Source organism: Chroicocephalus ridibundus, chromosome 7, assembly GCF_963924245.1.
Source record: "Chroicocephalus ridibundus chromosome 7, bChrRid1.1, whole genome shotgun sequence".
Classification (NCBI taxonomy): Eukaryota; Metazoa; Chordata; class Aves; order Charadriiformes; family Laridae; genus Chroicocephalus; species Chroicocephalus ridibundus.
Window position 1 is genome coordinate 49,651,404 of NC_086290.1, and position 24,178 is coordinate 49,675,581.

The 24,178-nt window shown below is 40.9% G+C and overlaps 2 protein-coding genes across 3 annotated transcripts; one reads left to right on the top strand and one right to left on the bottom strand.

The window, feature by feature from the left end:
- Positions 1–1,990: 1,990 nt before the first annotated feature.
- Positions 1,991–21,625, bottom strand: KIAA0753 (KIAA0753 ortholog). Of its 2 annotated transcripts, XM_063340612.1 has the most exons (16): positions 21,504–21,625; positions 20,625–20,771; positions 18,778–19,387; positions 17,348–17,454; positions 17,002–17,064; positions 15,956–16,171; positions 14,594–14,804; positions 12,997–13,196; positions 11,744–11,913; positions 11,283–11,372; positions 11,030–11,117; positions 9,543–9,716; positions 8,386–8,467; positions 6,345–6,465; positions 5,949–6,173; positions 1,991–3,619 (listed from the first exon to the last, which is right to left on the bottom strand). In XM_063340612.1, the coding sequence occupies exons 2-16, from the start codon at positions 20,715–20,717 to the stop codon at positions 3,502–3,504; spliced, it is 2,568 nt and encodes an 855-aa protein (XP_063196682.1). In that variant the 5' UTR covers positions 20,718–20,771; positions 21,504–21,625; the 3' UTR covers positions 1,991–3,501. The 2 variants fall into 2 exon arrangements, with proteins under 2 accessions (XP_063196682.1, XP_063196683.1); XM_063340613.1 differs by lacking the exons at positions 20,625–20,771; positions 21,504–21,625 and having other exon boundaries at positions 18,776–18,904.
- On the top strand, positions 21,534–23,770 carry TXNDC17 (thioredoxin domain containing 17). The gene is made up of 4 exons (XM_063340621.1): positions 21,534–21,771; positions 22,441–22,522; positions 22,809–22,884; positions 23,486–23,770. The coding sequence occupies exons 1-4, from the start codon at positions 21,630–21,632 to the stop codon at positions 23,552–23,554; spliced, it is 369 nt and encodes a 122-aa protein (XP_063196691.1). The 5' UTR covers positions 21,534–21,629; the 3' UTR covers positions 23,555–23,770.
- Positions 23,771–24,178: the final 408 nt, after the last annotated feature.

Here is a 24,178-nt window from a genome sequence, read left to right on the forward strand (position 1 = left end):
TAATGCATAAGAAAAGGTTACAATTCTCAGTATATACAACATACCATTAAGAAAACCCACCTGTATTATCTAAGTCCTGAGAAAACATTCCTCCCTATATTAAACAGCTAAGCGATCACGACTGAGAGCTACCGAGACGTGCCTTGTTCTCTCTCTGCATTCCCATCCCTTCCTCCTCCAGTTCTCACACCAATCGGAGGGTCTGGTGCCCACGTGTTCTCCAGGGCAGTGTTCCTGCGCTCACCTCCAGAGAGCGGCTCCAGACACTGGTAAAGAAAGATGTTGCCTCCACAAAATAAGTGGAAGTAAGGACTGACCTTTGAACACTGGGTTACATTTCCTTCTGTGCAGGTTAATACCTGCAATTTAAAATGAAATCCTGTTTTGCATTTATTTCAGCTGTTCTCAGTGAGGTCCTTCAGAAGGCAGGCTCTGCCGGCCAGGTCTCTGCTCCACATTGATGCGGTGGTAGTGGTTAGGAGCTCCCTGGGTGCGCCAGGAGCTGGGAGAACCCAGGCAGCCCTTTGACCAACACATCGCAGCCTCTGGAATGCATGAGACAACAGGCACAACGCATCGGGGAAGCGCAAGGAAACAGGTGATAAATGACCAGCTGGGACCGCTGTCCTTCAGCCTGCTGCTTTTCTCTCAGACCAGACACTTAGGACCATCCTAAGTGCAATCTAGTGCTTCAAGCATGCTGCGAGCGAATGTGGGGTCTTCTGAGGAAAAATGTGCTTGAAAACTATTATGTTCTTCCAGGACATACCTTGAGCAGATACACTGAAGCAGATCTTCTATTTGGCTGATAACTGACTGATATATACATCAGGAACAGAACCCCCTGTCCTATTGGTGGTGGATCAGTTCTCAAAAAGAAAAAAAAAAAACAAACAAAAAAAACTCCACCTCTTTTTCCTAGTGGAAGGAAAGTAGTCCATAGAGAAGCAGGATGTGCAGAAAGTTAGCCTCCATGAGTGACACAGAGACAAAGCAGCCAACGAGAAGAAAGGAGTTCAATTATGCTCTTACATTGATATTAATGGAAGCTGAATTAGGTCCAGCATTAGTAGAAAAAAAGTAGCTCTCCAAAGCAGTGGTAGAGCAAACACTGTTGCCATAACTACCTCGCTCCCAGAAGCACGCCGATTTAATTTCTACAGTTAAATATTTACAGAGTAGATTGCATGTTTTCAGGAGGTGCAGGAGCTGCTCGTAGAATGCAAATGCAGGGTCCTGTCTTCAGGGTCCTTGTGGAGCATTTCCAGAATCACCCCCCAGCTCCACTGCTCCCTACACAGCAGTTGCCTGTCAGGGAGAAGGAGCGTGGCTGCCCCAGGACAAGCCAGGAGCCAAGGGCACCCACGGCAGGGGCTGGCAGCGACCGCACCAGCAGGACAGAGTCCCACAGCTCCTCAGTGAGGCAGGATGGCAACAGCCACGGGTCCCACCGACAGCCTGGGCATCGCCACACAAGGCAATGAGTCACAGCCGAGGTTGAGCAAGTCGGGATGAGCAGAGGGACACATGGCTGTACCCGTGGCTCAGCTTTGGCAAGACAGCCCAATAATTATGAAATTTTTCAGGGTAGAAACCTCACAACTGTCTAGCTTGTATGTGTAAATAATGCATTACAAAATCCTTTGGTTAAGTTCCTTAGGAAGGACTGAAGAGTGTGAAGTCAAGGATCCTACCTAAGGCCTTCACTCTCCTCACATTTCTGCCCCAAGGCGGCACCCACGGGCCGCAACATTCTCACCCAGAATAAAAGTTGACTTTGGCATCATCAGTCAGAGGATACCACTCACAGCACCGTGGGATTTAAGAGAGAAAGTATGTTTACCTTGACAGATGACCATGTTATTTCAACGCATATGGTAGTCTGACTCTCGTAATGCTGCCACGTACGCCCTTGCATGTTGGGTGCTGACCGTTCCAAATGGGTTCAGATGGAAGTTAAATTAAAACTATGCTCAGTCCTAAGAAAAAAGTGTTGTTTATTAAAAAACAAAACATCTTGAAAATACTTTCACAAGCATATATACACATACATAGAGACACTATGGCTTTAATCTTTTGGACTTCTCTATAACGTCAGAAATAAAAAAAAAAGATAGTGTTTTAAATTACAGAAATCACACATCAGCAAAGTCACACATCAGCAGTAACATTTACATCATTGCATTTGGTGTAAATTACAAAACAAAACAGTAAACCAGGCTTCAATAAAAACAAAATTATTTTTAAAATAATGTGTGTTCTAATTAGAGGAAATACAAATAATCTTAGAAGGTTAAAAATGATTCTGTTATAGGTTGAACGCTATTGGAGAAAATAAATGAGTCAAAGGAAACAGACTGTCATATTGTTTTTCGGGTTACCTCAAGGGTTAAATTTGCATTTCCCTAGAATAAATAATTATTACTTACTGCTTGCTCCAGACATAACCCAAAACAGTACATTGATTACTTGAAATGAACAAGTTAATTCAGTATTGCAGAAATGCCAATTCTTCATTTATTTCCTTATTCTTGATGTCAATGGGATTCTTAAGAATGAGGAATATGGGGTTGGATCACTAAATGCTGATAAAATTATCTTTTAGACTAGTTTAAGAAAAAAAGGGAGAAAATCGCCATCATATGCTTCTATTGAAAGGTCGCATTTGTCTGTGCGTAATGTACTAGGGACGTTCAGGAGCCAAGAGAAGAGGTACTACATTCAGAAGTCGATTGCAAGAGTCCAAGCTACGAGTAGAGCCACTAAGTGGCTACAGCCATTTACATCAACTTAATGCTGTGCCGTGAGAACCTTCCTTTGGATAGCCATATCCCCAAAAGAACTAATCCTAGCATATTTGCTAAGCACGGTGGTCAGACAACGTCTTTCTTACACGATACTGAAAACCCTAAACAGCAAAACCAAACAGCTTTTACTCTGGACTGTTCCATCTTGGCTTTAGAAATATAAGTAATGCTTCATTCTTCCAACACAACTATCAGATACATTCAATGCATTTTACTGAGAAGAATAAACTAAACCCCATAGCTCCCTTACGAGGTCAGTCATCGGATTCTCCCCATTTTAAAGCAGAAAACTGAGGCACAGTACAGCTAAGTCCGTGACACTGCTTGAACCCAGTCCTCCTCACAGTATTTTATTCTAGTAAGAAGATCACATATAAAAATGAGTGAAGTAACACAGGTATACCAATGGATCAGTATTCCTATCAAGTTATATAAACTTTACCTGTAACGGTTTACTTCATTCTATTGAATGGCTGGATAAAAGTCCTGATAAATGCAGTATAATAAAGTCTGAAAAGGAAAACATTGTGATAATGGTTTTATAAAAACCTAAGATGAATCCTTGATGGACTTAATTCATTTGCTGAACAGAATCTCACAGACTTTTTAAAAAACATGAAAAATTAGATCATCTGACAAGACCGTTAGACTGAGGCTGACGTTGCATTTGATAACAGGGCGGATTTGAAAGCATTTACTGCACTGGCTGCAAAAACTCTGACGTGAACACAGCTTCTGCATAATCCTCACAAACATCCTGCAGCTCTGCTGCCACATCACTCAGGGCTTCTTCTGTTAGTTGCTCTGCCAGACTGAGGGAGAGGGAGGGAAATAAAGAAAAGGAAAAGGTTCAGAAGTCAGAGGTTTCAAATTCCAGTCATTCATTCCATTGATATCAATGCTCTGATTTTAAAGGCAAATATTCATGTTTTTTCATTCTTTCTACTGCTGAGCCCAAGAAAAGATCTGATTTGTGTTCTGATGTGTGTTGTGTAAGATACGAGAAATTCTCTCCTCAGTCTGGTTCATAGCAAAGGGCATACTTCAGGCTTAAAAGTGTTGAGAGATCTCAGTTGCTTCCTTTTTTCAAAATCTTAGATACAAATCCTGCTTTGGGAATAAGAGTTAACATACTGCGGTGCTCATCCAAAGGCTCCTGAAGTAAATGGGAAGCTTCTTACTGGTTTTAGCTGCCACTGAATCAGGCCTTACTGCAGCAATAGTTTAAGGAAAAGTGAGATGGGAAATTTCAGTTTTCAGTGATCTCTGTACCACAGTAGATGTTACAGAAGGGAAAATTATTTTACTGTAAGAACACAATCGTTTACTGGCTTCTTGAAAACTCTGATCAGTTTTGGATATATTCTAAAATATCATAAAATTAGTTTCTCTAAGACCTTTTGAACATAGCGTGGGAGTGTCCTTTTAAACATTGCGTGATACTATTTTATATTAAAAGATTTATAATGCCCTCTGGTGGTAAGAATAAATCAATGAAGCATGCTGGATATCAGATTGCATTTGTAGTTTGATTTCAAGTAACAACACGTATCGGGCAAATGGCAGCAGTGAAATTCAGGTGTCAGGAGAGATTCACCGCCATTTAATGCGCCTGCCAATCCCAAGAAGGTGCCAGTCCTTGAACTACTGGCCTCACGCTAATTATAAAAAGGAGAACAGTTCAGAAGGCAGAATGACAGTGACTAATTATAAAAAGAAGAATAGGTCAGAAGGCAGAATGACAGTGCTGAGAACTGACAAAGCATATTTCGGTGGTTTAGTTCAGTAGATTCAAATACAGTGGTCTAACCACAGTTAATAAAACATTTGCCTACTTATCCACAGCTGAGCAAAGGATCAACACACGCGATTAACTTCATGCATGCAAATCATCTCAAATATTGCGGGACCTGTTCCTGGAAACACTGATGCAGATGCCAAACGTTACTCAAATGAGCTGTATCACTGATTTCAAGGCTGCTACATTAAAAATGTGTGCAGAAGTTTAAAAATTCTTGGCAATTAAGCCTGATGTACAATCTGCCAATACAGACAATTATGTCAAACCACTGCATCTACAACCACTGAAGTTAGATTTTATAATTCCTTCTCAATACTCCAGAGCATTAATACACCCCATCAGAAGTCTTCTGATTTCCCCTGTGCAGGGAACTAATGGTCCCTCTCTGCCAACTGATGTTGTGTCAGTATTTCTTCAGTTCTAAAAGAACAAGACTAGCAAGGTTCAAATTCAATCTGTATTTCCATGGTTTTTTGAGGCTAGAACTTTAGAAGACCAATAGGTGATTTCTGAAATATATCATACGTATTCAAAATGACTTCTAGGCAACAGTAGGCAATCACTCAAGAGAAGTGCAAGGAAGTGATAAGCGGTGATATAATTTAGTTGTTACTGAGCAATCAAAACACTTATTCAAGCTTCAGTGCAAGCGTGGGTATTTCAGCTTACATTGCCCTGCTTGCTTAGCAGACGTTGAGCGCGATAAACAACTTTCCTTTGCCAGGAAGTGAACTGCAGAGAGACTGTTAGTTATTGCTTCTTCACCTCTTCTATTTGCACCAAGGGATGGTAAGCCACCCATGTCCCCTACGTCACACTTCCCACAGTGAACTCCACAAGCATGAAGACTTGTGGAAGAGGAAGCACTGAAATCTGCGCTAAGGCCAGTGGTCTCTTTTTAAAGAATATCTACTGTTGTTCCATGAAACATCAACTACATGATCCCTCACCACAAAGATTAGAATCTGCAGTTATTTACAGTGCTTTATTTCTTTTTCACTCAGGAAAAAAAAAAATTTAATTTTGTTTTCCTTCAATTTACCAGTTAATGATAGTCTTCTGAAAATAATTTAAGTTACCTTATACTTCATACAGAGTTTTTTTGTGGTAAGACATAGAAAGATGTGAAAAATAATCCCTCCTCCAAGACATTCTGTTCCTATATCCTTTTGTTTTATCCAACTACCTTAAAAATCCATGAATACCAAGTGCCAGTAGAGAAACAGGCGACTGCTTCTGTCTTTCAATTTGGAATTTAAATGCCCCCCTCCCCACTCCTTTCCTGAATAAGGAAATAAACCTGTTCATCAGCTTCAAAAACACAAAGATAGTTCACATACCTCTCAGCAATCTGCCATGGATTGAAATTGCCTACCGCCTCATGGGAAATAAGCTTTAAGTGATGCAAGTATCTGCTGTTATAATCCAAGATGCTCTGGAGCATATGCTTTGGCACAGAGAGATAGACACAGCACTCTCGATGTAGAGAATTCTGAGTCAAGGGCTGCAGAACGTCACTTCCAGTCTGCAGTTTCTCCTCTGCTTCTTTGTTTTCATCAATATCACTGGAAATATAGATTAGTCGTTAAGCCAGAACTAGATTTTCAAGAACCTTTTTGAAGGATCAGAAAATCTCTTCAAATAGTAACCATAATTTTTTGTAATAAAAACTCTATAATGAAGACACGCAGCTCATACGCACCACAGTTTAGTGTACGGCCAAATATTCTACTTACTTGCCATCAAGAAGTTTTTCATATAAAATGTCCATTTCTGGCTCTGCACGTCCCATGAATTTGGTTATCTGAATTGGATGAGGAGACGTAGGTCTTTTTGCTATTGATGCAATTTGTTGTTCTAGAAGAAAGAAAATAACATTTAAAACTGTTTTTTCAGAAGAGAAAAACTACATTTACTGCAGGTAAGTCCTCACAAAGACTTTTGCTTCTTTTAAGGGGAAGTCCTTCAGGTAAGTAAGTAAAGTATTGAAGGTGACAAGCTCCCAAAATGTAAATTCAATATAGGATTTCCAAGAGCTCAGTTTATTAAAGCTGAGCATTTTAGAAATCCTACTTTTAGTATTAATAGTTTGTTATGTCAGTGGATACTTCTAGAGCAGACATAAAAAATACCACTCTAAAACTAGTGTAGTCTATTAAGCTTGGCAGTAAATCCAAGACATGGAAAAAAATCCAACAAGATTTGGGCTAAGTCTTCACCAGCCTTCCTGTGAGATTTCCCAACTGGAGTAAACAACCATCCCGTGACAGTCAGTATGTGATCAGATACTCAGCTTGGAAAATGAGCGTAGCTTCACTGTTGTACTCAATCAAATAATCGGATAAAGTACAGACCAGGGGGGTGGGAAGAACTACAAGCATAAGTCTTCCTTATTAGCATGCCACTGTGGCAAACAATATTAAAGTATGTACACTTATGTATGGGAAACATCAAACTATTGTTTGGAATGCTACCTTTCATTAGGGAACAGTTTCCTACTAATATTACTTAGGTCCCTCTCAACTGAAAATTCAATCTGATGTGAAAAGTTAGTTATATCTTTTATCTGAAGGACTTTCCATTCTTTATTTTCTATACAATAAAAACAAGCAGGAAAAATGTGATTAATGTGAACTGGAAGCATCCAAACTCTGTTTTATTCAAGGATTAAATATTTTTGCTGAAGCACATCGGATAATGAATTCTGTACAGAAAAATCCAGATTTTCTGAGGCTATAAAAATGAAACTTGCATGTATGCTGCAAGATCTAAAAACAATGTCACTGTCTCTTGAAAGGAATAAGAAAAGAGAAAAATATTCTAAGCTTAAGTGATTTAATATTATCTTCTGTGTACTGCCAGAAAAACATTAAACTATCATGGATTCACTGCTACACTAATATTTACTTAACATTTGCTCTTGAACTCTAAGCCGTTTAAGCTGATACTTTATTAAAACAAAGGAAAGAAAACGGGTGAAGGAAACTAGAAGATAAATATCTGCTTGCTCCTGCCTAACAGCAGGAACAAACCGAGATTGTTTCACTATACCTTACCTCAGCCTGTGAGCTCTTAAGAATAGTTGTGAATTCAGCAGCATGAAAACTATTACTGCTAAGTAATTAATGGTGTTTCAAAGGAATAAAGTCAAATGAGAACACACTAAACACTCTTCTCAAGATTAAAATTTACGGATTTGCCAGTGCCTTTCTCAAAACTGAAGACAGGGAAGTCCTGAAGAGCTTAACAAGAAAACGAGTGAAGTAGCTCTAGGACACCTCAGCCTTAGATAGTAAAGTCGCTGTCTTCTGGAGTAAATTCAAGTAGCTTACAGATGAATTGGAGTGTTTGTACTTAGGGAGCACCATCTTCACTGCACAAAAATCATTACACACGTTTTGGTAGAAAAGAAAATAGCTAAGCTAAGGAACGACAAATGCCTAGAAAAGGGACAACATTCAAACTCCACATTCGATGATTGGAAGTATGCATTCAAGATTCCTATCCTTCAGCTAAATTGCACTAGCAGTGCATTCCATCGAAATGCAGCCCAAATAAAGGCAAGTAGAATATGTCTCACAAGAGATCCTTTCTCTTTAAAATATTGCTTTTAGAACAATATTTTAGAAAAAGTCCTCTGAAAGAAGCACCTATAGTAAAAAATGAGTCTGGATGGTGCTATTTGATCACACATAATCGAATGATTTTGATTTCAATACATCTGAATTTAAAGATACAGATTACAGGAAAATCAAGTTGCACTACAAAGACACTTACCCGTTTTGCCTTCCTGGGCCCAGAACTCCGAATCACTGTACACAATCTGGGTGAATCTCCTGCGTACAGCCTCCTGGTACCTCTGGTTTTGAACATACAGAATTAATCAATCCACACATACTTAGCAGCTCAGCTGTCCTGGTTATCACCCTACGGGAAAGCAGGTCACGACCCTCCTTGGTCAAAGCAGGCTTATTTTGCCTAGTTAACCGTAACACAGAAAAGGGGATGGGGGGTAAAATCACAGATAATCATCTCGTTCAAAACGCCACAGTTGAAGACCCAACCAGGTGCCAGCACAACGGCAGCTCCTCCTGTTTCAGGTCAACAGCAATTTGCCAAACCGCTGACGGGCCCTGGCACTGCTCCTGCCTTACCAGTGGTGAATTCAAACGGCTGCTTCGGTGCCTCCTGTGGATAAGGAACTGCTCAGTGTGAGCTTCACACTTTCAATTTAGGAATAGATCTCTAAAAGTAAACGGCACTAAACTCAGCAGTTCTAAGTTACGATAAATTTCACTGAACAGGAAGGTTGAAACAGGACTTGAACTAAAAACTATGGAAAAGCTGTTCAAGGAGAAGTTTTTAAGAAAGCAATACATGAGAAAGTTCAAGTCAAGTAAATGATAACCTCATGAATATTTACATAAAAATGGATAAATAAGGGCACAGATAACCATGTATTTGTCTGGCTTCCCCATGTTGCCCTGTAAAATATTTTGGATTGCCAGAGCTTATTTCCTTGAGATGCTCATGCCTCTAGAATCCTAGGATCCTATATCACAAAAAAAATTGAAAAAAAAAAAATTAAATCCGTAAATATTCAAGTACTTTCCAATCTGCGAGAAAATCAACATAATTGCTATACTGATTCTCCCATTCACATATGATGATCTAAGCCACAGTCCTGAGGTGGGAAGCACACTTGGCTCTACCAACTCTGAAGTTCGCAATAAAACCATTAGGGCAAACATTCTTCTATTCTTACACTACGTTTTGCTGGAAGTACAAACCCCTTCCACGTCTTTCGTTTCACACACTGATCCAAGTCAGACTTAGCTTCACTTAAGAATCTAGATACTTACAGATGTTACCGTTTATGGACAGTAAATAAGAAATTGGCACTAATGAGATCAACCAAGAGAGAAAAATCTTACTTCAATTTCTTCCATTCTTTGCAGCATTGACTCCAGACTATAAGTGTCAGCCATAGGCAGAGCCTGGGTTTGCAATCTCTCACACTGCTTCATGCTCCACAGTTCCTGAGCGGTATCTTCCAAAAGATCATCCAATAGCTTTTCACTCAGAGTATCTGCATTTGCTGCAACCTGCTATTAAAAAACAAACAAAACCCCACACAGCCAATGCAAGAAAGAAAGAGGAAAAACACCCAACCAAACAAAAATATCCGGAGGGAAAGAATGCTTACAAATCAAACATTTCTTACAGCAGCTCATAGAACTAACCCAATTGTCATTTCAACTTTTCCCTTCAATGAAAATCCAAATAAATTCCTGTTTGCCTTCCACCCACACAATAAGCCGAATTAATAAAACCAGCTTAGTATATCAATGAAATCAATGAATATGGAAAAAGCTGTGAACATGCTACATTCCCAAATTGAAGATGAAACTGTCACAGGTTCAGAGATCACCCAGGAATTCAAGAAGGTGAAGGCCCCCATCTTACAAAACGCTACACACATTTAATTTATCATACAGGAACAGTCTCACAGCAGCTCCAGGTGGTAATGAGTAAATATACAAGATCCAGGCCACAGCCATAGGTTTCAGTTGTGTCCAATTTTACCAGTTAGCACTGGTACGATGTCACTATTCATTAACCGGTGTCATTTTATATGAAAACATTTTTCCCCCAAGCAACTTTATGCATTCAAGGTCACATCAAGCAAAAAATATACAAAAGAGGTGATGTTAGAAAGACCCTTCTCATTGTTTCATAGTTACAAAACCACACTTTAGAAGGCACATGTGCCCATATGATGACACTGTTTTAAAGATGTGGCTTATGTAAGTTGAAATTAAGTTTGGGAAATCAGTACTACTTTTCCAGATGCATTCTACCATTTACCTTAAACGTCAAAGAACTTTACTCTGTGACATACAGATAGAATATACCTTCTCAGCTGCATGAGTTAAAAGGTGGTTTATAAATAAACAATCTGTCAAATGGCAGTTTGTTTCCACAGAGAGACTGATCTTCTAAATAAAATGTAAATCCTCTCACGATAATCAAGCTTTCTGTATTATTAGTCATTAATATTACTAGTCCAAATCTATGTAGTCATTTAATATGGTATTATAAGAATTATTAAAATAGTCTTATCAAGTCCAGTCACGTTCAGCATGGAACTGTTATGACCATTCAAAAACAACTTAAAAATGCATCTACTTGGCAAGAAGCTAACCAAAAAAAAATTTAATGCAACTTCACCAAACTTCATTACAGTAATTCAAGACCCACACGCTGAAATGGAAATACACTCTCCAAATGTCCAAAACTGTGTTGACTACATAAATGTGACTTGCATTAAGTTGAAAAGAAACTGCGTGTTGCCTCTTTATGTTTTACAGCTCTAAAGGCATCCTTCAAACAGTGGCGTGAGCTTGACTGTACTACCTACCTGTGCCCTATCTAGGACAGGTTCCAAGCCCTCCTGTACTGCCTTCTCAACTTTGTCTGCATACTGGGTTGGAGAAGCACTTTGTGACCTACACAAGAAGGAACAAATGACAATGCCATTCTGAAACTTGGTGTAACAACAATAATTTAAAAAACCCAAATGCATAAATGTACTTTTTGGGGGACTGGTGGGAACGGGAAGAAGACCATACCAGATCTGACACCATTTATTAGCTTTCAAAGTAAGTCATTACCTTAACTTTTGTAATTTTTTCATTTCTCCTCTGTTGAGGTCAGGTAGCTCCTTCACTCTTCTTGAAGTTTCAGCTTCAAGCCTTGCTAGCCTTCAAAAATAAAACAGTAACAAAGAGGGTTACAAAATACACATACTAACAACTGAAGAATGAAATCATGTGATTCTGAGTATTAGTTTAGAAAACTTGCAGAGAACTTTAGCGAGAAAATTAATGCTGACTTTAAGACCATATAAGCCTGGAAATTCTGCTGAGAACCAGGGATCTTCAATCATGTTTCTGCTCCTGGCAAACAGGCAACTTCATGGCTCTCTAATACAACCGTCCGGTAGCAGCCGTGCTGTGCCACCCGCCTTCGTGTCTGACAGGCAGGACAAATCCATCCCATTTGCCAGCACAGATACACAGCATTTCCACAGGAAAGCAGGGAAAAGACGGGTTCCCCCAGGCTGTGAACGTACCGCTCAGGTGAAACAGGTGGAGATGCCGGGGCTGGAGGCGCACGGGTTTTTCTGCTCTCCTTAACAAGTCGCTTGTTCTGTTTTAGCTGGAAAGCTATAGTTGTCTCTTGAAATCGGGCAGGCTTTCCTCGAGGCTGTATCTGTCTTGATTTTAGAGATTTCAGTATTCCCTTAAAATTAACACAATCATATTAAAAACATACATTCCAGTTGTTGAATTTCTGAAGTATTTTGCATTCTGCTTCAGAATGTCTCGAAGGCATGCCTGCTGGCTTTGTCGCACAGTTGACCTATGTGGAGGTTTTACAACAGATTTAAAGGGAAGTACAACTGTGCCCAAAGAGAACATATGCTTAATCCTGCAACTATTATTTTTGCAAACAGTTCCAATTTTTCCAATGTTGCTCTTTTGAAATTTTCAGAACTACACTCTATGTTAACTCTTAATAAATCCAAACAGAAGGTTTTCAAAGTAACATTTTATTCAGCCATGAAACTATAATGTTGCCGTATCTGTATTTGCTACGATGACGCTTAGACTAGTCCCCTCGGCATGAACTACTGAAACACTGAACCTTCCTGCTCACAGTCCTCACTGATGGGTATGGGAAGCAGGAAGAGTTACATATGCATACATCTGTGCTACTGCATCGGATCTGATTTTTCAAGCACTTAATAAAAACCCCAACTATTTGCAAAATTTAGCACTTTGAAATATGCTGTATAGAAATCATTTGTTTGCATTTCAGAAGCCTCTTGCTGGTTGCAAGAAAGACTTACCAGAAACCAGAATTCGTATTGTGAAGTTTTATAATTTCAGTAGTCACTAAAGTAAATCTGACTAACTTACATCCTCAGTTAGGATTAGCACAACATTACTGCTGAGCGCATTTTTCATGACAGAGGAAGACCAGTAAGAGGAAAATATTTCAGCTTTAATTTCAAGTTCAAAAATAACCACGCTAATTTCAAACATGAAACTAGTTTCGGTGAAAGTTTTCCACGCTAATTCTGTTATTTGTTGTTTCTAGTTCTGGTGCGTTTCCAAGGAACAATAACACTACTTTCAAAAAACACTTGTTAAAATAGTCATAACCACTAGAAATAATGTAGGCAGATGACACAGTTTAGATGTCTCCTAGCTCAGAATAAAAAAAATTGTGAGGAAGTGCAAAGTCTGACAGTGTTTACGTTATACAACAAATCCCAGAGGCAAGCAGAAGAAAGCATACATTCTTTTCTCACTTCCGTACCTGTGATTTTGCAGGTAATAACACGCCTTTCTTCTTAAAGGGGCCACTTTCAACGATGGGATCTTTTTTTACAGCTCTAGCACTCACCAGTGCATCTGTGCTTCCTTGTAAAGTGGCATTTCTCTCTGGAGTAGGTGGCTCATTTTCTTCTTGGAATTCATTGTGCAATATGTGAGCACAACTGTTTGCCTTCTGAATGGCTGAAATATTTGCAACATGTCAATGTTTATCTGTATCAAAAATAATAAATAAACTTCCGACTGTAAGTTGAAAGGAGCAAGAATCATCTTTATTTCTACATTTGATACTTCTGTTATGCTAAGTATACCTAATCATGAACTTCTGAACTCTATCGTAATTTTTAAAAAATTAAATAAATAAAAAACCCACCTTGTCTTTCTTGACAAGTATTAAATAAATTGTCTTTCTTACACTGTTTCAATGAACAGGAGATTTTGGGGTTTGTGTGCATATACATATTTATATGTACATAGATATTTGAAAATACACACACACACACATATATATATAAAGATCACACAAAAGCCTTTTGGTAGCAATTGCCACATGAGGTCTAGGCAGTGATAACAAAACATTCTTTTTCAGGCAGCAAGACACATGGAAACCATTAGATGCTTGTCAATATACTGTCTCTCTGGACTGCCAAAGATGAATTAATCTCATAGAATTCTCCTCACCCTTACCTAGGGGTAGAAAGGAATACTTACTATCCTAGTAAAAAACAGTATGAGAAAGACACCTCAAAGAAGAAAAACAATTAATATAGGTTAGATAATAATGTAGTAAACTAAAATGGCTTTTGTGAGGTGTCAAAATACTTCAGGTGGTAAATTTATCTCACAACACTGTGAGAAAAAATAAAGCCCATTTCCTTTCATCTATAAAGTAAAAGAATAAAGTAAACCAATTCCCAGTGGTTACATGGTGAACTAGTAGTGAAAAATACCAAAGTCTAAAGCTTAACTATCAGTTAACATGTCTCTAGGTACTGAAACTGTGATTACTGTGCAGAAGACATTAACATTAAGGAACTGGCAAGAATAAAACACAGCCAAGCCCTCTCAAAAGTTGAGAAACTGCACAAACCAAGGAGATTCTGAGCCAAGGCTTCAGTATATGTTTTCACTGTAAACGGTCAAACAACGATAGTTTTGTTGGAGTTTTGCTAGAAGTCAGTGACTTCGCATTCCAAAATAATACATTTGGACAGTACCATCTAGGTAGATATTTGGAAATATTCTGTATGCACCATTAACGTCAACTTGTAAACTGCCATTTAGGTGTGCACTGCAGAAAAACAATCCAAGTGTAGCATGGTAAAAGAAATGGACAAAAATAGGAGGAACTTGATGATGATGATAATAATACGGTAATAAAGGGGCAGATAAGCCTGCAGGTCTACCATCTCAGGGGAACAGCTGAAAAAAAAAAAACTGCACAGCAAGGCTATGTGAATCTGATAACTATATATGGGCTGTTATACACTTCTGACCAACAATACGTAACATACTACAAAACTGAACTGCAGATGGTAAGTTAACTGATAAAAATAGATTTAATAATTCAAAATACAAACCAGTCAAGAGACTCCTGGCAGCAGGAGGCTTTTTATGTTCTTGTCCATGCTGTCCCTTTAAGATGAGAGGTTTATTTTCTCCTTTTGGAGATGTGAGCTGCTTTCTGGCTGGAAATGTCTCAGTGTTCCTTGGAGATTTGCCCTGAGATGCTGAAATACATTTCTTCACTTTTTTGGGTGTTTGTTTCTTTTCCAGCAGTGAATCCAGATCCTGCACCAAATATTTAGAATGTTAATTACTCTCAGTAAACATGATATAATAATGAGTAGCAAATTCAAGAGATTCTAAGTATCTGGAACTTTTTCAGTGTGGTTTTGTTTTTCCTTTTTGTGGTAATGATTATTCCTGATAGCTTGTTCATGCAGAAGCTTCTTCATATTATTAACTTAAATCTTACAGAAAAGGCTTGCATTTTTGTATTTACAATTGACTCCAGCAAATTATCTGCTTATAGCACGATCAAAAAGAAATGGACACAAAGGCTACAGACAAAAAAATAAAAGAAAATGCCCACATGACTATGGCAAGACAGACAGACATGCTAAGTCCAAACTTAAACACTTCTACCTCCTTTCCTGTTCCCAGGCAGTTAGCACTGTTACTGTTATCATAAGCAGTTCAGAACAGTAAAAATAAAAACACAGCTCTTAGAACAATATTTTAAGGAAAATATCACTATTGTATCAGTTGCTTTTATTCAAATTAATGAAATACTGCTTTCATAATAGTTCATAGTTATAGTTCATAGTTACATAGTGAATCAGAACTTTTCCATTATGTCAACAACATGTTTTAAGACATCAGATATCACTAACAAAAGCCACTTGAAGGGGATAGAGCTTAAGTAACTCTTGGAGCTACAAGTTTATCTTCCATTTGGACAATCCTGCACCCGCCACCACGTGTGAGGCTCAGATGCTCATCACTAATCCCAATCACTAAAGTATGCATCGCAAAATAATAAACACATAACTTGCACCAGTGTATAAAATGCAATTCTTTCAGTCCTGGAAATGGCAACCGAATCAGAAACCAGTGCTTTGTTACTGCTATCGCTACCAGTCCTCATTCTACCAGGAGAGCCAATACAGACAGGAATAGCATCAACAAGAACAACAGCAGGTAGCTTCTGTGTTTAGGATGCAACTCTATTTTAGACCACCGTTATTTAGGAACATTAGAAACATATTTATACATTAGAAAATATGGCCTTTAAAAAAATAAAAAAAACACAAACAAAAAAACCCACAAAACCACAACAGTAAGATATTCTGCCATTTTATGAAAACACAATACAGTTTGCAGTCTCATATTTCACTACATCTTTTCTGTCCTAGCCAAAGCAAAACGTTTTTTCCTACCTCAACTTGCAGCAAAATATCTATGATAATGTCAGAAATGGAAGAATCCACTTCTAGTTTGGCAGAACAGAGAGACAGTTGTCGAATGAGACTGCCCAGTTCCTTGTAGTGGGTAGGAATCTGCTGCTCTGTTTGATCTGTAAACTGGTTGGCAAATGCCTGCAAGGCTCGTACAGCTCCTCTGTGTGCTGCTGCCAACCTGGATACTGCTCGAGACTGGAAAAATGAAAAATAAATTCTTTAATAGCTGTGGTTTCTATGAATGCCGATACTATTCAAAGAATTGTTGACAAAATTTCATGGAGAAATGCTCAGGCTTGGGATAATTCTGATGGATATGAGGCCATTTGTGAGACAGAACAAAACAGGCACTGAAGTCATCTACTAAGGCACTACACAACAGTACTCACGTCAAGTATCATGCTAGCTTCAGAGAAAACAGCCTGGTTATAACATATTCTGATGTTTCTGCTACCTGTGCCAACAGAGTACTGTAGTCATGGGCTTGACCCTAATAGGCAACAATTGCACTAACATTCTCTATCATCCAGTTTTTGTTACAGAAGAAAATACAATTGATGGAAAAGCACAAGAGGACAATGGGACAATACTGGCCAACCAGTAGGCGTGTTCTCAGTACTATGTTTCTAAAAAATGCTGGGCAGAGAAGAAAATGAGAAAGGAGGCTGATAAGACTGAGCGACATCGACAGGAAGTTAAACAAGGTAGTCAAAAGTAGAACACAGTGTTATTCAGAAAAGCAACTGGAATGAAGAAGGAATTAGAAGCCACATAAAAGCAGAAGACCAACAGCCTTCCCCTCCAGTTTACTGTAGGCAGATAAGAAGGGAGGAGAAGAGGGAAGCAGCAACGGCAATGCTAGACCAAGTGAGACACGCTTCTGTGAGAAAGGGACGAAAGGTGCAAGATGCAAAGAAAATCTCCCTTCTGGAGAGGGCTCAAGTGTACCCTAGACAATCAAACTCAATTAGCTAGAAAACTTTCTGTCAATAAGTTACTCACAGCCTGAAGGATTTACATCTTACCTTTTTAGTATGCTTGATTTTGTGAGGACTCAGTTTCTCTAAATCATCTTGAATTTCTTTTACCTGTTAATCAAGAAAGGAGGAGGAGAGGGGAAAGTCAGTCAGAATTAGCTCCATGTCTATAAATGAACAATTAATCTCACTGTAACATCTGAGTAAAAGTCAAAATTTTCCAACGATAATGCTCATCTCTCTGTCCAGTCATGAGAGAAATTAGTCACACCATTCAGATGTAAACTAGAATGCCATGGAAGTTCAGAGATAACCCAATCAAATTTCTCTTGTTTCAGTTTCTGAATTTCTTTCAAATCTACTCTACGTTGCAATTTAAAATGCTGGTTCCTACCTGTTGCTGGAGTACATACAGCATCCGAGCTGACCGTGCAGCTTGTTTCTGTCTTCTAATGCAAACTTGTTGCTCTTTATCAGGGTCTAAAATTTCTCTATCTCTCCCTAAAAAGCACGAAATGTAAAGTTTTATCAGTCTTAATTTAACCTGTGAAAATCACGATTAAGCCACGATCAACATAATTTAGTAATAAGCCTCTTTCACGCAGAGCCAATACACAACGTATCATACACTTTGCAGGGCTCCCTTGAGCAGTAATGCAAGCTAGTTATTTTAACTCTACGCCATGTTTCTATTTAGAGTTTAACTAAACATTCTTACATAATATAGCTTATTAGTTACAGCTTACAAAATCACATGTGACCCCTTAGTTTTGTGACAAAGTTGCAGGTAAAGCACGCAAAGTTAGGAATGGTTAAACCTCCGGCCAGTCACTACAAAAGCGGCAGGGCAGCGCAGAGCAGGCTGGCTGGCATGGGGTCAGTTTCCTTTGCAGTCACCAGCACAGTGCTCTTTTGGATTTATGACCGAAAGTGTTGACAACACACCAGGGTTTTGGCTATCGCTGAGCAGTACTTGCACAGCACTAAGACTTTCTCCTTTTTCAACTACCCCTGACAGTGCCTAGGCTGAGAGGGGACACAGCCAGGACAGTGACCGCAACTGACCCAAGGGACATCCCGTGACGTGCTCAGCAATAAAAAATGGAGTTTTTCTGGGAGAAGGGAGCCATTGCTCACAGACTGGCTGGGTGTTGGGTCTACTTGTGGGAGGCAGCAAGTGATTGCCTTTGCATCACTTATTTTGGTTTTTTCTTTCTTCTTCCTCTATCCTTCCCTTACTAAACTATCCTTATCTCAACACATAAGTTTTCTTGCTTTTAATCTTTCTATTCTCTCCCTTGTCCCACCAGGGGATAAATCAGCACAAGCATGTGGTGCTTCGCTGATGACCAGGGTTAGCCCACAACGCAGTGTCAGAAAGCACATTAACCATGCTACTGCACAGCCATAAATTAGGTGAGTCAGGCTTATGAAACAAAATTTTACCAGCTGTTGCCCCCTTTCTCACCACTGATAGGGATGTGGTCAGTTACGATACTGTTCTTTGCAGCCTGAATATCTAGCCAATATGCCTACAGACACCAAGATTTTTTCACCCGCGTTATAAAACAACCTACCACTAATTTACTATCATTGCAGGTTGGATTGGAACTCACCACAAACACTCAAGAGATATTAAACCCTGCTATTGTTTAAACTGGCTAGCCATTCTAGCTTTTACCTACTTTTGAAAAACATAGATGGTTCTCGAAAATCCAGAACTAAATATGGATTCTAATCCAAGCCAAAAAAAAAAACAGAAAGAAAAACAAATAGACAAATTACTGTACATTTATATAACATAATTATTGTTCAGTCTTACACCTTTTTTAGTCAGTTCTTCAATCTTCTGGACATAGCTTCTCAATTCCTTTTGCAGACGTCGGACTTCCTGCACATTTTTATCTTCTTTTTTGTTTACATTTGGCTTGGGGTCCGGTCCTGTGTTGTGGGTGGGTGGAGGTGGAGAGTCCAAACCAGCTGGTAAGAGCTTTCCCTCATTTGGTGTGTAGAGATAAACCTTAGCGCCAGAGGTGGTGGTCTCCACTTTGGAAGGCTGACCGAGTTTCTGCTGACATTTCAAGCGAGTTTGAGACCTCAGTGCATTTTTATTTTCAAATACTTCAGTCTTCTGCTGTTGTGACTTCTGGGCCAACAATGGTTTATTGACAGCACCTCCGAACACTTGCTGTTTCACTTGCTCTTCGAGATGTCTTCGCTTTATGTCCCTTTTGGCTAGCCAAATAGCCAATTTTAGTCTCTCTTCAGATATTACTGAAAACATGCCAGAACTTCGTATGCTGGGGTCCCCACTTCCAGGTGGATTTCTCTGATCATTGGATGCCTTCAGTTTTTCTATTATAATTGGACGGGGGTTAGAGAATCTGAGAGCCAAGTTCTCTGGAACTGCAGGAACACTTCTATTAAACTGGAGCTGTTCCAAAGTGTAAAAAAAAACCAAAAACCTGATGTTACACAGAACACTTTACACAGGTGATGCACCTCTAGTGTATAACAGCAAGGAAAATTAATCTTCTTTCATATTAGAATGCGTTCTGTCATGGTGTCTCTTCAGTGCATGCAAGGCATTTCATCCACTCAGACAAATGCCAGTATTCAACATTATTTTGAATTAAGCATTTAGCTCCTCTTGTAAATAACATTAGGCACTTATATGCAACTTTGGGTGGGCACCTTAGGGAGGGTACAGACATTGAAAAATCTGCTCCAAAGTGACTGGGCAATGGACAATGAATGCCCTTCTAAAGATTTTTTTTTTTCAGAGTTCTGACAATGAAATTAATGAGTTGTAACAACAATTAACATAAGTAATATAAATGCGTATGATCATATCATACTGATTTAGTACGGCATTACTAAATTTACAAAGGTAATAGAAAGAGAAATGATGGATGAGATGCACGATGAAGAAGAAATGGAAAGCTGAAACATGGTACCAGAATAAGGTTTCTAGGTTCTGTTTCCATGTAGTAAAGTAAGAGGTTAAGAAAGCTTATTGGCTTAGCTGGGACAGAGGTAAATTTCTTCATAGTAGCTGGTATGGGGATGCGTTTTGGATTTGTGCCGGAAACAGTGTTGATAGCACCGGGGTGTTTCCGTTATTGCTGGGCAGCGCTTGCACAGTGTCAAGGCCTTTCTGCACCTGGTGTCCCCGCCAGCGCCGGGCTCGGGGTGGGCAGGGCACTGAGAGGGGACACGGCCCGGACAGCCAACCCCAACTGACCAGAAATGGCTGAACACCCACCTGCTGATGGGATGTAGGGAACGAATTTCTTATATTGCTTTGCTTGTGCATGCAGCTTTTGCTTTACCTATTAAACTGTCTTTACCTGAACCCACGAGTTTTCACAATTTTACCCTTCCAATTATCTCCCCCAACCCACCAGGGGAGACTGAAGTGAGCAAACGGCTCCGTGCTTAGCTGCCTACTGGGACTAAACTACAACAGACAGGTAAATAATATTTACAGATGTAGTTTCTGATCTAGACCCTTACAAAAGGACAGCATCAAGATGATGTATGACAGCATCGTGAAAACAAGCATGAAGATTTGTCACTCACTAGTGGGCTATCTCAGGAAGTGGGTCATAATCTTTGTAATGATCACAAACGAAAACAAATTCATCATTGCTGCAGAAATCAAATAATACCTGTGGCTTTACAAAAGCCTTTGCTTCGTTCCTGTATAGCTGGGTAGTAAATGCAAATGCAGCATCAGACATCGCTGGCTTGCTTGGTCCCATCACATCCGCTCGATGCTGAAAATCCAGTTATTTGTTCTCTGCTTACAATTACAGCTATGAACGTAAGAAGAGTCCCACGTTATTTCTGCCTCTCAAAAGGCCTGATGTGAACAACAGACACAGAACCACCCTGAGTACAACCCCACCGTTTGAGACAAAATTTACAATTTTATACCTTTCTTTTAGACACCCCACGGAGAGCTGAGGAGCACCATTACAGACCATGAGGCTCACGCTATGAGCCTCAGAACCTTTACAGCGATTACTTACCTGAAAGGCAAATAGCATACTGCAATGGGAAGACAAGAAAACAGCCCAGCCCGATAGCCCGAGGCGAGTGCTCAAGGCAGGCCGGCCTGTAGAGAAAACGTTAGTGTCGAAGGAAAAGAGATCACGGGCATGCTGATACCTAAACTTCTTCACGGAGAAGCATTTAAAATAAAAGTGATGTGTGGAGACAGCCAGAGGCTTACGTCTCCTTCATCTTCCTGAGAACTAACAAATGAGCAGGATCCAACGCACGGCGCTCTTAAAGCTTTTTATCGCGACTCAACTACACACTTTGCCTCTACGGGGCACCTCAGGGCCGCGGCCCTCCCCGGCCCCCGCCCGCCCCCGGTCACGGCGCGGCCCTCGCCGGGGGCTCCCGTGGGCCACCACCTCCCACCAGCCGCCCCCGACCGGAGCACGGCGGCCGAACAGCCCTGTCGGCGACAGGCGGCGGCCCGCTGCCCGCCTCGCCCTCAGGGCACGGCCGGCCGCAGCGGAGGGAGGGCCCAGACCTACCGGGCCGCCGTTCAAACCCGCTCCTAGCAACCGCCGCCGCAGAGGCCGCCGGGAAGCGGCGGGAGCGGTGCGGAAATACGGTACCCGGCGCGGCCCGGGGCGGAGTCCGCCCTTCCCGCCGCCGCCATGGGCTGGGAGGAGAAGCAGGTCCGCGGGTACCCCGAGTTCGTGCAGACGGCGCAGCGCTACCACGGGCGGCCCATCTTCGCGCTCTTCTGCGGCGACAAGGACGCGGCGGGCAAGAGCTGGTGCCCGGACTGCGTGACGGGTGGGGACCGCGGGGGGCGCGGCGGGGCGGGAGGGAGCGCGCCCGGCCCCCGGCAGCGGCGGAGCTCGGCCCGGGGCCGCGCCGTCTCTCCCGGCGCGTCCGGCCGCCGCCAGCAGCCGCCGGTGCGGAGCGGCCTCGCGCGCCCGGCCCCGCCGTCGGGTCCGCGGCTGGGAGGTGGCCGACAGGCTACCGCCGCCCGCGCGGCTGGGCCCCGCTGGCCACCCGGCACCGAAGGGCAAAGCCCAGCAGGCGCTGGACGCGAAGCTCGGGGGCAGTGCGTTCAGGAGGCGGGAGTGACCCCCCCGTCAGCGTGTGGCGGCGGAACGCGAGGGCAGCTCCTCAGAAAACACTGCACCGACCTTTCCAGATCACACGCGGCAGGGTCCATACGGCAGCTGCTCGCTGCTGTTCTGATGGGCTTGTACAGACGGCGGTCAGTGATTATTTTTCTTACTCGTTAAGGAGAAATTGGCCTTTGCTCAAAGACGAGTCCCTTCAACATTGAGCGCGTAAATTCCGCAAAGCCTACGTATAACCACATGGCACAAAACACAGACCTCTACCAGAACCAGACAGAACGTTAATTAGCAGCCTTGCTGCTAGATCCATGTGATTCTGTAGCACAGTAAAAGTATTAACTACTAATAGATTTTAAAAATTACTCTCTAGCTGAACCGGTTGTGAGGAAGGAACTTCATAACATGCCCGATGAGTCTGTATTCATCTACTGCCTAGTAGGAGACAGAAGCTAGTAAGTAACTGTTTTAATGCCAACAACCGATCTAACCTTGCTATTTGGGGACTGGTGGCTCACAAACTTGTTGGAACAGCTGAGCTGTCCTTTTATGCAAGGAATGAAGCATTTTTTTGAGTTTTGAGGTCTATACCATCCCTACTGTGAACTATGTGCATGCTTGTTCTGAGAGGTGGGGAGGTGCAAGGCAAAGACCTTTGAATCATCCTTTCCAAGGAATGTTAACAGGCTGACTTCAGACTGCACCTCTACAAGCTGTGTTTAACCCCTTCTTCCTGAACAGCTGGAAAGATCCCAACAATGAATTCAGGAAGAATCTGAAACTAACAGGAGTGCCTACACTGCTTAAATATGGAACGGTAAGTGATTTATTGTATGCTCTAGATCTGCAGGCATTCAGATGGGAAACTGGCAGGAGCTGATGTCTGTAAATGAGTTCGTCTTGCATGTTTTGATGCCCTCTCATTTAAAGAGTGCAGACAATTAGGAACAGCTCTTCTGCTCTCACCTATGCACTTCTCCTGGCTCAAACAGTTCCTCAAGAGAGAACTGTATAATGTTGTTTATAATAAACATATATTAAAGAAAATACGTACACTTAGCATGTAGTGGTTGAGGGTTCTTAGCAACATATCATTAGCTTCCTGACTTGCAGCTCCTCAAATTTTAAAAAGTCAAAATGCCAAATTATGGGAGTGAAACAAGCTTATGTGCAGTATAGTTCAAGTTTTAACTTGAGTGCATATTATTTAAGTTAGCAGTTACTTTCTTAGAAGTGCCTCTTCCAAGGCCAGAAACCCCTCAGGCATTTTTCAATTATTCTGACCTTGCTTGCTCCACCCCCACCTCCCACCCTCCCAGGAAAAACAACTGCTGGAATATGGTGAATGTATGTACAGATGGCTCTAGTCTAGAACAGGTTTTTGAATTGCCCCTAAAACATCTTAACTTTTCTTTCAGCCCCAGAAGCTGGTTGAAGAAGAATGTTTTAAAGCAGAGCTTGTGCGCATGTTGTTTACTGAAGACTAAATCCTCCAGTAGTCAATCGTTTACAAAGGTGTTAATCTCAAGTTATTTCCAGTGTCCTTTCAAGGAATGCTTAACCTGTTTTAGAACTTTCATGGTTAATTACTTCAGACCAGTCAAGATAAACATCATTAAATTCTAGGTCCAAATCTTCCACTAAAATCCTGCAACCTGTATCTTTCCTCTCATGTTCAAATAAACTTGAGTTTGTGAACGGTATCTTTTCAAAGGTGCAGAGCTCATGTTATAAATGGAGAGAGCAGCCTACAACTACTAAAGTAAGACTTAACTGTTAAGTTATACATTTAATAGTGAATAAGGGAGGGAAGGGGGTAGGAAAAACAGAAAAAACTGCTTATTCTTCCTAAATCTGACTTTATGTAGCTACTGAAGCTGTTAAGATAAATTTTCAGTGCCAGAGATGTTTAATGGCTTATCTGTTCAGTCTGAGTATGGTAAGCCGAAGGCTGACAGTGCTGGCGTCACTGATCATGTTAAGGGTTAACAGTTGCAGTACCTGCTCCTACAAGGATATGAAATACAACATGAATGCAGCATGAATATAATATAAAAAAATATGAAAATTAAATCCCTGACAGTTGCCAAGATCTGCTGTCTTACAAGAAG